Below are 15,200 nucleotides of genomic sequence, written 5' to 3' on the forward strand. Positions count from 1 at the left end.
CAGTTGACATAGTGGTGCCCCCTGGTTGACTGATTGTCACCTAGAACACAAATTAAGCCAGCACATAAGGCTCACCTAGCAGCCAAACACCAACACATCCAACTCCCTTCCCATTACTGATTTAATGTTATTCACAACATGTACTATGATCCTGTTGAAAACATGCACTCCACATTTCTGAGTAAATTTCCTGTTTCTAAGTATTTTAAGGTTTTGTCTCAATCTTTGTCACAAAATTTTGCTTTGAAATTTTAGCATATCTTTTTTGTAAAGAATTCTTTTAATTAAAGGAAGAGTTTTTAAGTAAACCATTACTGTAAATTTCACCAACTCAGTGCCCAGACATCCCATGTGTACACATAAGGAGTGGAGTAATAGCCCTTATATAATACTTGCTCCCTGTGTTTAATCCAGTTTGACAGAGTGTTACTTTGGAACCCTATGAAACTTTCAGCATGAAAATTATTCTTCATTTTACTTTTTTATGTTATTCCCTATGCATATAGCTGATAAAGTAAAATAGGTACTTCTTCTTATCTAGTTATGATGAGGCCAATGGTGGCTGGTGCTAGGTAACCATATTAATTGTGTAAAAAAAAATATTAAGTAATTTCTTGTCCATCATGTGGAACATCTTGCTGGCAGTTCTCCAACTGTGATAATGAATTTGAAGAAAATGTCCGTGCCACTTTCATTTTCTGTTTATTTGAAACCACAAGTGATTTCAGCCCCCAAGGCCATTGTCCATCTTTGTGGAAACATTTGTAAGGCTATGAGGAAGAGAAATAACAAATAAACCATTGAAAGAAACACGTTGTAATTCTCCATGAGAGAGCAACAGTTTTTAACTGCATACCATGTGTACATTCCAGGTTACAGACGTTGCTCAGTGTGTAACATCTGTGTGCATCCCCAACAGCCTGGTTACAATTTCTCTGTTGTTCACAGCACTTTTCGAATTGTGGACTGTGGAATGTTTAGCTTCGTGACACAACTCGTGCATTGCTTGAAGTTTGCAAATTGCATCCAACATTCTGAGCCATATGACAGTAGTAACTTGTTCAACAATTTGTTGCAAAGTTGGCCGTCAGACTTCTCTATGAGTAATTCCCAAATCGCCAGTTAATTTGAACTTCTGAAACATGTTCCTCAACCCCTGTACTGTAAGATATCATTCCATATTTCTTTCATGTGTTCATAATTACAAACAGCAGCAGCACTACTTTTGTTGTTTTGGTAAAACAGCTTCACAGGTAAAGGTTTGCAAACCTTCTCCAGACCCATGTTGATGGTCTGCAACTGTAATGCACACTGATGCTTGTGTTTCATCCTTTATGTCATCATACCAGTACATGCATCTGACACCAAGTAATGATGTTAACACTACAAACAATGCAAATACTGCAGCACACATTCTTGTATAAAGTTGGGTATCTGTACGGTAAATAGTTTTCTGTCTACATTCGCTCAAGTAATGAAAGTTTAATTAAACCATCCTGTATGTCAAGTGTCCTGGGAGGGCACAGTCATCTTGTACCCTCTCGGGATGCCTGACATGTACCATTAGACAAGGGCCTTGGGAGCCAAAACTGGTCATGGTGTTAAATAAACACAAAAGAGCAATTGATGAATACATTTTTTTTTTTTTTTTCAAAATATTAAATGTCCGATTAATACAAGTGGGTTGGTTATAAATTTGAGCATTTACATTATGTATATGGGATCAAGTCTGTTGATATCTGTATGAGTCCTTCTCATGGAATGGGATAGGGTAGTGACCGTATTACTTGATGGCTATGGAAGATAATTGCATAGTCATATTGTTATCCTATTGGCATTACTCAGTGAGTGGTGATTTGGAAGTGATGCTGATATTATATTTATTTATTGATTTTTATTTCTTTATTGATTTATTTAACCTGATAAGATTAGGATCATCAGGCTCTCTCTTACATCTAACCAGGCTCCCTTCATATTTTGCATTCATATGTTTTGGTAGGCACATTAAAACTACATCTAGTAAAATAAACAATTATAAAGGTACAATTGGAAAAATATATTCATTGATGATAAGTACTGCAATAAATATACATTATGACAAACACAGATTTTAGATAGGAGTGCTAGCAGCAGTGGGTATGAGGGAAACTGATGGTGAAGGGAGGAGAAGATTAGGCACGTGATGAAACACAGTTAAGGGAATATAAGGGAAAAAAAAGATTGTGTAACTAATGGATATAGAAGAAGGGGAAGTAGAGAAAGGAGCAAGATAGGAGACACTAACTTTGCTATTTGACAGATGGGAAGATTGGCCTTGTACATTTAATTTTGTGGAAAATGTTATGAGGATGACAGTAGAAAATGGTTCAACTTCTTAAAAGCAACAGGGAATTGAATTTTGTACAAAGTAAGGGGCAGTTTGTTCCAGAGGTGGACAGCGGCAACAGAGGAATAGTTTGCAAATGTTTTTGTTTAGTGAGTGGACACAGCTAGGATGCCAAATAAAAGTGACCTCGTGTTTTGATTATGATGGCATGAAAGGTGTTTAATCTTTGAAGCAGGGTACTGGGGTGTTTGTGCAACGAGGAGCCAGTGAAGTAGACATAGAGTGTGGTAGTCATGTAATTTGTGTAGCTGCAGCCACCCTAGCTGGGAGTGTGAAACACTAACATGATCATATCAGCAAATGTTGCAAGTGTAGCACACACAGGCATTCATGGTTAGTTCTAGTCGTCTTTTGTTTGCACTACTCATGCCATGTTGAATTACATCACAATAGTGGTGGTCCTGTAGAACAAGTGCTTTCACTAGCTGGTTCAAAAATGGTTCAAATGGTTCTAAGCACTATGGGACTTAACAGCTGAGGTCATCAGTCCCCTAGACTTAGAACTACTTAAACCTAACTAACCTAAGGACACCACACACATCTATGCCCTAGGCAGGATTCAAACCTGCAACTGTAGCAGCAGTGCGGTTCCAGACTGAAGCGCCTAGAACCACTCAGCCACAATGGCCGGTGCATGAGCTGGCATTTCATGTCCTATGGAAATACGTTCTGAAACTTTTTGAGAGCATAGAGTCAAGCGGACATCTTCCGGCACACTGTGACTATTCTCTGCCCAGTTGAGATGGTCATCCAAAGTTACTCCCAGATTCTTAACTTTTATTTATTTTATTTATTTGAGATACATATTCCATATATCCAGTATGGCATGGTTATGCATGGATGTGGGACGAGTCAAAGCAGATACAATATAGGTATCATACAATACAATACATACTGGTATATTACACATGGTAGATGAATGATTCAAAACTGGTACAATACAACAATATAATAGAGATAATAAACAATACAATACAAAAATATTGAAATACCGTCAAGCAAACTATGTGGCATTGTTTGCGGAAATCTGAACTTATTAATTTCTGACGAGCTATTAAGAGTAAGATTGTGTCTTTTTTGCATTTAGTTTAAACACCAGAACTCTTAACTTGAAAATTTTAGAAGATAAGATTATCAAGTATAACTGAGGGGAGAACCACAGACAAACTAGATTACATGATAGTATCAAGTATAACTGAGGGGAGAACCACAAATAAACTAGATTACATAATAGGAATTAATAACAGGATTGAGCTTTATTCGTAATAAGTTTGGAGATTGTTAGCTTTACTAAGAGTGTATTACCCACTTTCCATTGTGCCATTTATTTTTGGGGTTTTCCTTTACAGCCACTAGTTGATACTGATCGATGTGCTGAATCTAAGTTCTATGGCTGTTCTGAAATGTTGGCAGATTGTAAATGTTCAAAATAATTTTATTTAATTCCACCTATTCTGCCCTGTTTGTATTATTATTTGCCTGAAAATACTGCCTTTTCTGTAATGCTACCTCATTCGACTTGTGAGTTTCTCTTCTTTTATATTTTCTGTTGCATGAGTAGTTTTAAATTAAACAATTTCCCTGTTTGCTTATGTCTGTATAACCAGTACTTTCAAAGACACTGAACTTGTTGCTTAATTACATTAGGTATACCTCCCTGTTCTGAAACAAAGTCTCATAATCTGTATACCTGACTTCTGCCTGATGAGGCTGTTTCATTGGATCTTTGTGTCTGTCTGGTTGTTGCTGTTTTCTGTTTGGCTTATTCTGGAAGAAAAATGTGTTCTTCTTTGCAAAATGTGGTAACATATAACCTATGATCTTACAATATCTAAAGAATGGAAACTCTAGGTTGGTATATTAGTAATATTAGGAGACAGATAGACTGCCAGTCATTGTAAATATGAAATGTTGAGTTGCAGTCAAGCAGAATGAGAAGACTGTTGCACATTTAGCTTTTGTCCAAAGTATTCTTCAGAAAAGAAAACATATAAACATTCATTCGCACAAGCAAGCACACATCACATGTACAAGACCACCATCTCTGGCAGCTCTGATGAGAATGCATTTTTCTGGAGAAAGCCTTGTTCGAAAGGTAAATGTGTAATGGTGTTTTCATTGTGCCTGTCTGTAACTCAACATGTCATCTTTAGGGTGAGTAACAATTATCTTTTTTCTAGCGTTGTTGGTATTAGGATATTTTTAATATTTGCAGTGAGTTCAATGAAAATAACATAGCCTCATATTTTAGATGTGTGGTGCAAGAATTGTGACTGAAGATGCTGGTCAAATTTCACTGGAGGACTTTATCAATGCTTCACCACATGCTAGTCGCAACTGTACATGGACAATTGTTGGTGCATCACCTGGTGGGTAGATAATATCATTATATTCAATATCAATTTTTATTTTTTAAAGAAATTTCCACTGAATGACTGTTAATTATTCATTTATGGAAACTCCAGGTAGGAATATCAGGTACAGTTTGAATTTAAACAACGATGTAGGAAAAGATAGAATGCTACTTACCATAAAGAAGATACGTGAAGTTGAAGACAGTCGCTATTAAAAGACACTTATATAAAGCTTTCAGCTCCAGTATTCATCAGCAAAAGAGAAACATACACCATTTATACACACAAGAAAGCTCATGTCGTGAACACATGACTGCCAAGTCCAAAAATTTGTGCATGTGCAAGTGACAATTGCTGAATTAAAAACACAGGTTACAGTCACTCAAGTTGACACCAATGACATCTGTTGCCTGGTATTGCAGATGGTTTTTAGTTCTTGCTGGAGACTGGCAGGAGTGGTTAACATGCCTAACTTCACTTGTGGTATTTCACTGCAGTTGTTGATTTTTGTAATCATTATGATAACTGATTGGTAATCTCTGGTATGGAGCCAAATGGAGGATGTGACCCATAAGTTTTGTTAGCTCCATGATAAGGTTATCATTAAAGTCCTTGACTTCCACTGCAGGGTGGTGGTTTATAGAGATACTCTGCATATATCGTGTTTGCACCATACACTGTAAATGGTCACTTGGGTGGCACATTATATGTGAAATGTGTGCTTGGTAAATAGTCTTTCTATTGACAATGCATGCTAGTTAGTTAGTTTCATGTTCCATAGATTATTTGAACAGTTGTATTATCAAAATGATGTGGTACAACTATATTACAGGATATGTATAATTGTTTAATGTTAACGCTAATGAACACATGTATGTTACTTGGTTGTTTTTGTTTTCCTCCTTCCCCCTCCCTCTCGCCCCCTGCACAACTGGAAGAAAATTCTGAGTAACAAATTGTTATGATTAGTCAGATTTGAATATGAAGAAAGGGAATATTAAATACTTGTTAACTGCTGAAGCATTTACAGTGAAGTTCCAGAAATGAAATCTCTTCAAGAAAGCACCTGGTAACATGAGAGATGGTTGAAACCCAAAGTTAAAAGCTGGGAAATGTTCCACAATGTGTGAAATACTTATCAGCAGATAGCTAAGACTAACAAAGGATACGCAGAAATCTTAGGTCATCAGGTGAAAATGTAAGCCACCGTCAACTTCACATGGACAAAAGTAACAGGAGTGGAATTTAGATTAATCAGATAAATCTGATTGCACCAAAATACAAGGTAAAATCATGAAGTGTCTCACAGGCATTGAACTCATGTTTTGTACATAGTTGTAACTGATCCACTAGATGTCAGTAACATACATTTTAGCTGCCCATTCTAACTCGTTTGTTACAGAATGTCAGTTGCAGGTAATCCATCCACACTAGCATAGTACTTTGGCAGTGCACAAGAAGTATATTCCAACTCTATAGTATTTGTGTGTGAGTGATGTGAACTGGAAGTGGATGTTTTGTATTTATGATTGTGTGGAGCACAATGAGAATTGACGCCAACAAGGTGTTACAGGTTTTACACCACATCAAATTACTGTCTTCATACCAGAAGTATGTGAAGACGAAAGAGACATTGCAAACACTATCTGCATCTACATCTACATCTATACTCTGCAAACCACCATGAGGTGCATGGAAGATGATACATCCCATTGCACCAGTTAGGGTTCCTTCCTGTTCCATTCAAGTATGGAGCGTGCGAGGAATGATTGTCTGAATGCCTCTGTGCATGCAGTAATTGTTCTAATCTTATCCTCATGATCCCTATGTGAGTGATATGTATGGGTTAGTAGTATATTCGTAGAGCAATCATTTAAGTTGGTTCTTGAAACTTTGTTAATAGACCTTCTTGGGATAATTTATGTCTATCTTCAAGAGTCTTCCAGTTCAGTTCCTTCAGTACCTCTCTGACACTCGATTAAAGAAACTGTGGACATTTGTGCTGCCCTTCTCTGTATATGTTCAACATCTCCTGTTAGTCCTATCTTGTACAAGTCCCACACACTTGAGCGATATTCAAGGATGGCTCACATGAGCAATTTTTAAGCATTCTCCTTTGTAGACTGCTTGCACTTCCCTGATATTCTACCAATAAACCTAAGTCACCACCTACTTTCCTGCTTTACTCACAACTGAACCTATGTGATCATTCCATTTCATATCCCTACAAAGTGTTACACCCAAGTATTTGTATGGGTTGGACCATTGCAACAGTGACTCATTAATTAATGATGGCTCACATGAGCAATTTGTAAGCAATCTCTTTTGTAGACTGCTTGCACTTCCCTGATATTTTACCAATAAACCTAAGTCATCACCTAGTGCAAAATTTTGCATTTCTGAACATTTAGAATAAGTTGCCAGTTTCTGCACCATGTTGAAATCTTAACAAGATCTGACTGAATATATATGCAGCTTCTTTCAGATAGTACTTCATTACACATAGGTGCATCATCTGCAAAAACCCTGATTTTACTATTAATAATGTCTGCAAGGTCATTAATATAAGTGTGAACACCAAGGGTCACAACATAATTCCCTGGGGCACACTTGAAGTTACTTCTACACCTACTCCATATGATCATACTTTTGGCAATAAGTGTAGATGTGGTACTGAGTCAAATGCTTTTCAGGAGTCAAGAAATACTACATCTACATGGTTGCCTTGATACAAAGCTTTCAGTATATCATGTGAGAAATGTACAAGTTAAGTTTCATGTGACCAATGTTTTTGAAATCCATGCTGGTTGACATTGAGGAGGTCACTCTGTTCTAGCTGCCTCATTATGTTTGAGCTCAGAATATGTTTTAAGGTTCTACAATGAATTCATGTCAAGGGTATTAGACAGTAGTTTTTTGTATCACTTCTACTTTTACTACCTTTCTTGAAGGTGGGTGTGACCTGTGCCTTTTTCCAAGAACTGGGCACAGTTTTTTGTTTGAGATATCTACAGTAGATTATAGTTTGGGCTAACTGAGCCACAAATTCAGTAAAGAATCTAGTAGGGATTCCAATTCAATACAATTTTTTTAAAATTTTCAGCTGTTTTTCTACACCACTGATACTAATATTCATTTCATTCATCTTTTCAGTGGTATGAAGATTCAATTGGGGCAGTTCTCCTGGATTTTCCTTTCTAAAGGATCATTTGAAAATAGAGTTAAGCATTTTGGATTTTGCTTTGCTTCCTTCAGTTTCAGTTCCTGTCTCATTCATTAGGGACTGGACACTAACTTTTACACTTTCTACTCAGTAATCTCTTTTTCTTTACAAGTTTCTTTACAGTGACTGTATACCATGAAGGTTCCCTCCCATTATGAACTGTTCTACTGGGTTCATATCTATCAAGTCCATGGTCTACTTTTCTTTTAAAATTGAGCCACAATCCCTCTGCATCCTCCTGCCTGTGCTGAAAATTTCAAGTTACCTCATTGAGATATACCACTACCGATTTTTTTCTCTAGTTTACTGAACATAGAGATCGCTCTGCATGTTGTAGTTGTCCTGTGTACTTTGGTAATCACTGTTGCCATAACCGCATTATAGCCATTGATACCAGTTTCGATGTGGACATCCTCAAAGATGCCAGGTCTCATTGTTGTCATTAGGTCTAATGTATTGCCACCTTGGGTGGGTTTACTGGCTATATATTCTAGGTAGTTTTCAGAGAAGGCATTTAGCAAAGTTTCACAGGATGTCTTATCTTTGGTTTGGTCAAGATACTTGAAGATGCTTCTATCATTGAAATCCTGCCCAACTTGCAGGGTGTTTGAGGAGTGCTGTGGTGAGTGTCTTAACATGTGGCGAAACCAAGGTGAAACTGTATCCAGATGCCATATGGTTGACAGCCACAACTCGTTACAGATGTCATAGGCTGGGCAGACTTGTAAAAGAGGACAGGCAGAAGTAACATCAGACCTTAATGCTTAGAAGAGTACAAGTTTGTCTGAACAGACAGTGCACTGAACACTCCTAACGATGGGCTTTCACAGCCGACAAACCGTGTGTGTGCCGATGTTAATGCAATGACATTGGCATTTATGGCTGAAATGGGCACTTGACCATCAGCACTGGACTTCGCACAGTGGCAGAGCAACGCATGGTCTAGTGAATTCCCATACCTTCTTCATTATGCTGATGGGAGGGCGCAAATCCATTGTCTTCCAGGGGAACAACCCCTTGATGCCTGTACAGTGGGATGGAGACAAGCTGGCGGCAGCTCCATAATGCTCTGGGGAACATTCACGTGGGTGTCCATATGTCCAGTGGAATTTGTGCAAAGCACCATGATGTCCATTGGAATTTGTGCAAAGCACCATGATGGCCAAGAAGTATCACACATTGGTTGTGGAACACCTACACTGCTTCACGATGATCATCTTTTCCAACAGCAGTGGCATTTTTCAACAAGATAATGTGCCATATCACAATGCCAGGAGTGTGATGGAGTGGTTTGAGGAACACAGTGATGATTTCTAGTTGATGTGCTCTCCCCCAAACACATCAGTCTTAACCCAATAGAACACATCTGGACTGTGAGTGAACGTGATGTCAGACCACATCACTCTCTTCCCTGGAATTTATGGGAATTAAGTGTTTTGTGTGTGCAGTTGTAGTGCCAACTCCCTCCAACAATGTTCCAAGGCCTCATTACTTCCATGCTGGAATGCACTGCCACTGTCATCTGTGCCAAAGATGGACATACCGGCCATTAGGTAGGTGTCATAATGTTCTGGCTGATCAGTGTATGCATCACTTCAGAAGAGTCAAGGACAGGAACGATGTATCATTTTTGTGATATTATGAACAGCAAGGGACAAAACATGAGAAATTCAAGGTCTTATCAGAGCATGTTTGGTCTACTTTTCAAGAGGCAAGGGCTAATTCCATGGCTGTGTATGATTTTGATGTGAGACAGTGGGCTTGCACAAAAGCTAGAGCACTTGGATTGATGGATTTCGACTCTGGATTTAATTATGACATTCACAGAGGCAGCACACTATCTACCATGGATGAACGAGATTCGATTCTTGTGTTGCAATCAACATCTTGAAGATCACATTCATATACAGTTCAGCCAATTATTTCTATGGAAGGTAGACTTCTTTCTCCAATACTCTTTGTCAAGTTCAATTGTGTTGCCATTAAAAACTTTTCTAGTAAAAGATCAAACCTTTATTTGTATAGCTTAAATCTACTGCACTAATCAGCCTTATTAGAATCTAGAAATTAGTGATAGTTTTGAATAACTGTGTTCTGCAGGAGGGAACCACGTGGTACAGTATCTGAAATACATAAGGTTTGAGTTACTCAACACCCAACTACACAGTTATATCATTTATCCAATGTACATATTATTGTTTACAATTGTTTCTAACAGCTTTTTTCTCTGCCTCGTGATGACTGGGTGTTGTGTGATCTCCTTAGGTTAGTTAGGTTTAAGTAGTTCTAAGTTCTAGGGGACTGATGACCATAGATGTTAAGTCCCACAGTGCTCAGAGCCATTTGAACCATTTTCTAACAGATTTGTACATCATGACCCACAAATGCACTTAATAACAGGTATGTACAGCTAAATGGAAAAAAATAAATAAATAATAATCATAATGTTGTGCCTGTGTTTCCTGTCTTATTCAGTATTACAGCACTATGTATAAGAACAAGCAATCATGTCGGAGGAACATCTGCAACTGAGCATTGTACCATAGGTTAAAAATATTGCTACAGTTGTAAGGTCCTTTTATTTAACACACGGCCAGTTTCAGACTCTTATACGCCAATCTTCAGGTGTCGTAACTTAGTACTGTAACCCCCAAATGCTGTGGTGGATGGATACTGATGAAAGACATATGAGGTCTTAGGAAGTTGTGGTTCTGTGTAAAAGCAATGAATAGATCCAAGCACTTGATGCACCCATATTTAAATAGAAATTACATTAAGTTGCCTGTCAGTTGACTTTTTTTTGCAGTAATGACACATGAAATGTGTAACTAACCTCTAAAGGAGCACATCTGCTGGATCATAATCCATGTCCTTCATTCCTATAACCCTCCTGGCCAATCCAACCCTATACAAAACTTCTGTGTTGCCAGCACACCTACTTTGTCTATTCATCATCCCTACTTCTCTTCTTGTGTCTCACTATTACTGGAGATAGTGTGTCACAGGTCTGCTTGCACAATCTTAGGTTAGACACTGATGACATGAAGACAGATGTCTGATGGAACTGTGTACTACCATCCCCTTAGAAGCTTCATATGTGATGAATTTAAAGTGTTGTGGCACAATAACAGTGAAGTACTTGATAGGCTACACAGTGATACACTACCTGATGCCTGCGTCTTTAGCCTCACTCTTGAGGCTCTAACAAAATGAAACATAAATTGGAATCTCAGACTTTGCAATAAGATATTAACAGATTTCGTGTTATTTCACAAAATTATTGAACACCAGATGTGAAGCAAAGGATTTTACATGTTTAAATGTATTGTATGTTATCAAATACATGGTCGTAATTAATATATAACATGTTAAGTAATCATTTTACTGTTTTATTTTCTAGATGATCGTGTGACACTTACCATAACCCACCTGGACTTCCCACAGACTAGTGGGCCTGACTGTTATCCAGAATATTTAGAGATTCGCGATGGTGAAAATGTGAATGCTACACTCTTGGGGCAGTACTGTGGTTCCAGAATACCACCACATATTACCAGCCATGGGAATGCACTCTTTCTTAATGCTTTTACAATGAGTGGTGTACATGATGGTAGATTTATTGCATTTTATTCTGTTGCAAGATCAGGTAAGGCAAACAGGAATTATTGTACCATTAAGTAATTTACTGTAATTGCAATGACAGTGTGATATAAACTCACCATTTTTCCTCTCTGTATTAGTTATTAATGACTGAATTGCATATGACTGACTATCAACCAAAATCTTATAAATTAACAGAAAGGTGAAAATTAAGGAAGTTTTTCTGTATTTGACGGTGTAAATATTCATTTCTTGATTTTTATAATACTGGAAAAAAATAATGGAATGAACAAAGATTTCCACCAATATGTAGCAGAGGGACTGATAGCACAGACAAGAACTGGAATACAGAAAACATCCTGTAAATTTGTATTCTTCTTTGGAGTATACTACTAAATGATTTCACTATATATCTAGTGCCTAATTTTATTGATTTCATGGCTTCTGAGACTTGATTTGGACATTCAGACAACTGGAGGATTTCAATACTGTAATTTCCTCAAAACTTGGAGGAAATCACATATGATTCCAGTTTTAAAATGCGAAAAATACACATACAGGCCAGAAAATTACAGGCCATTATCCTTGTTATGCCATCTACTCAAAATCTTTGAGCAAATGTTGTTGAATCATCTGGCTCAAGTTATAGAACCAGCTTTAGTACAATAAGAAGCAGGTTTCAGACCAGGAAAAAATTATACATCTTAGGACCTCAGTCACCAGTTTATTGAGGATGGCTTTGAAACCCAGAAAATTGTAGGCATAGCTTTTATTAACTTGACTGCTGCTTGTGGTACTGTCAGACAAAATGCATTGTACCAGAAGACCTAAAGGATAACAAAAGATTATGGCTTCAACAAGCTTATTCAAAGTTTACTCCAGAACAGTAGATTTTATGTGAACTTCTATGGTTAGTGTAGCAAATGGAGGTGTCAAACAAGAGGTTTGCTACATGGAAGTGTTCTTTCACCAATGGTATTAATGTTTATGTCAACGAGCACCCATTTTTGGTGAACACAAGGAGTAGTCTTTATGCCAATGATGTTGGGCAAGTGAGTCAAGGAAATCTTTTGAACATGTTGAAACCCACATGACAGGCACGGAGGTAGCTGAGTGCCTATTACTCTAACAACCAACTTTTCTGAAACCCAGCTGAAACATCTTAAATACAATCAGGCATGTTGCAAATTTGACATCACATGGCAAGGGATACATTTAGTAAATAATACATATCAAAAATATTTGTGAGTCACTCTGGATCACACTCCGACTTACAAGCAGCATTGTCAGAATGTGAGAAGGCAGGTAGAAGTCAAAAATAATATCCCTTGAAGATCACTGGTAGCAACCCCAATCCCAGGGAATGATGTCACTAGCAAAATGTTAGAGTGTCGTGGATTATGCATGCCCAGTCTGGTACAAATCCAACCAAGCAAACATAATTGAAAAGGCACTACACAAAACGTGCAAGCTTATTATGAGTTGTTTGAAACCAGTGCCACACGTAAAGCTGTACCACCTCCCTGGCATTGCACCACCAGATTTTTAAAGTTAAGCAGCTGTCAACATGATGAGAACTAATCTGACTCATCAAAAACCATTTGCTGCATGGGTACATTCCACACTCACAATGTTGAGGTCCAGAAGAAGTTTCCTCAAGACCACTTCAGTCTAGAAAACAACAGCAGATACAGCAAGAAAACAATAATATCATGGATATCCCCACTTGAGAATAACTCTATCTGGCCTTCCTCTTCAGAAACCCTTCGAGCTGGGCATGAACAGAATTAGATGATGTGGGAGACACTCAACCATTTTCGTTTTGGAGTTGAAAGATCCATCAATAGCCTCCAGATATGGCCTTTTCTATAGATACCAACAGATGTGACTATGGAAAACCACAGATTGTGGAGCTCCTACTGGACTGTCTATGTCCTGCCTGTTGCACAAACAACAAATGTGATCTATGAGGGTGACTCAAAAAGTAACAGGAAACTTTTGTTAGCAAAGCATGTATTTCATTTACAGATATAAACAAGATATCATTTTAGAACATAACTACTCTCATTTTTTACACACTTCTCATACTGTGCTACCAACTTTTCTGCTACATTTGAATAAAAGGTTTTTCATTGTGCCCAAAACCAAGAGTGCACCGCTTCTTTAACCTCATCATCACTGTCACAGTGTTGTCCTCTGATAGCTTCCTTCAGGGGTCTAAACACGTGGTAATCTGAAGGAGCGAAGTCAGGGGTGTATGCAGAATGCAACACAACCTAAAATCACAATCTCTGAGTGATGGTAAGAGTTGCAGCAGCACTGTGGGAGAGCACATTGTCGTGAAGAGTGAGAATGCCTCCAAACAGAAGTCCTCTCCAATGGCTTCGTATTACTGGCTTTAGTTCATACCCCAACATGGCACTGTAATGGGCCCTATTCACTGTTTCACCTCTTTGCTGATAGTACTCCAAAACTGGCCCATTCATATCCCAGAATAGTGTGAAGTGGACCTCTCTGGCAGAGGGCTGAGACTTGAATTTCTTCATGGCTGGAGAAGATGTGTGTCTCCATTCTGAAGTCTATCTTTTGCCTTTTGGTTCATAGTGATGCACCTAGGTTTCATCTTCTGTGACAATAGGTGTCAGAAAGTCATGTCCTTCAGTGTTGTGTTGCCGTAGAAATGATGTGACAGCCTGAACATACATCATCTTTTGTACACCAGTGAGCGTGCTAGGCACCCATCATGCACACAAAAAACAGTGCTTGAGGACCTCACTAATAATGGGATGAGTGGATCCGACTGTGATACTCAGTTCACTGGCTAAAGTTTCTAGAGAAATATGCCAATTCTTATGAATCATGGTTTCAGCATGTCTTGCATTCCTGTCAATAATGGCTGTGCTGGGACAACCAGAGTGTGTCTCATCTGTTGCTGACGTACGTCTACTTTTACAGGCATCTACCTCCTCATACACTCTTCTGTCACTAATGTAGCTATCTACATACCTTTCCAATTTCCTCCTATGGATTTGTCAAGGTTTTATGTCCTACGACCACAAAAATCATATTACTGCTAGCTGCTCTTGTAGGGAGCCCACGGCTAGGGCTGCGGTCATTTTGTTTCAACTGCCTTTCTTATTCAGCTTGTCATGCCACCTGTTGACATATGTTGGAACTTTCTCAAAACATGCATCTTCACTTCCTCGGAGCTTCAAATGTCTGATGTGTTAATTGCGTTTAGTACTGATAGTTTGTTGTTAGTTTTTGAATTGCCCTCATATTTCACAGTCCCAGGTGACCAGAAATTTAGGGAATCTTTTCTTTGAATTGTCCTCAGATTTCACTTATTAATTGAAGCTAACGATGGAGACAAAATTCTGTGCTCTGTTGTGGACACATTGGACACCCTAGAAAACTAGTTCCAGTTGAATAAAGTGAAACTGACCATTGCAAAAGCCCATATCGTACATTTCGAAAACCAAACATTCAAGAACTATGGAGCTTAAAAAGCAGCATAAAAACCAACTTCTGGAAGAAGTTGAAATTAAGCTGGAATACCCATGTTGGCTTCTTATGAAAGTAAATAAATAAAAACAGCTTCACATTTACAATGCAAATGTTAGCAAATGACACTGAT

The 15,200-nt window shown here is 38.1% G+C and overlaps 1 protein-coding gene across 1 annotated transcript in view; it reads left to right on the forward strand.

Moving 5' to 3' along the window:
• LOC124545739 (cubilin-like) overlaps window positions 1–15,200 on the forward strand; it is a 718,402-nt gene that overhangs the window by 331,446 nt on the left and 371,756 nt on the right. Inside the window, exons 31-32 of the mRNA XM_047124681.1 lie at window positions 4,638–4,755; window positions 11,364–11,609. Of these exons, the coding sequence (XP_046980637.1) occupies window positions 4,638–4,755; window positions 11,364–11,609 (364 nt within the window). The remainder of the gene's footprint in view (window positions 1–4,637; window positions 4,756–11,363; window positions 11,610–15,200) is intronic.

Source organism: Schistocerca americana, chromosome 8, assembly GCF_021461395.2.
Source record: "Schistocerca americana isolate TAMUIC-IGC-003095 chromosome 8, iqSchAmer2.1, whole genome shotgun sequence".
Lineage (NCBI taxonomy): Eukaryota > Metazoa > Arthropoda > Insecta > Orthoptera > Acrididae > Schistocerca > Schistocerca americana.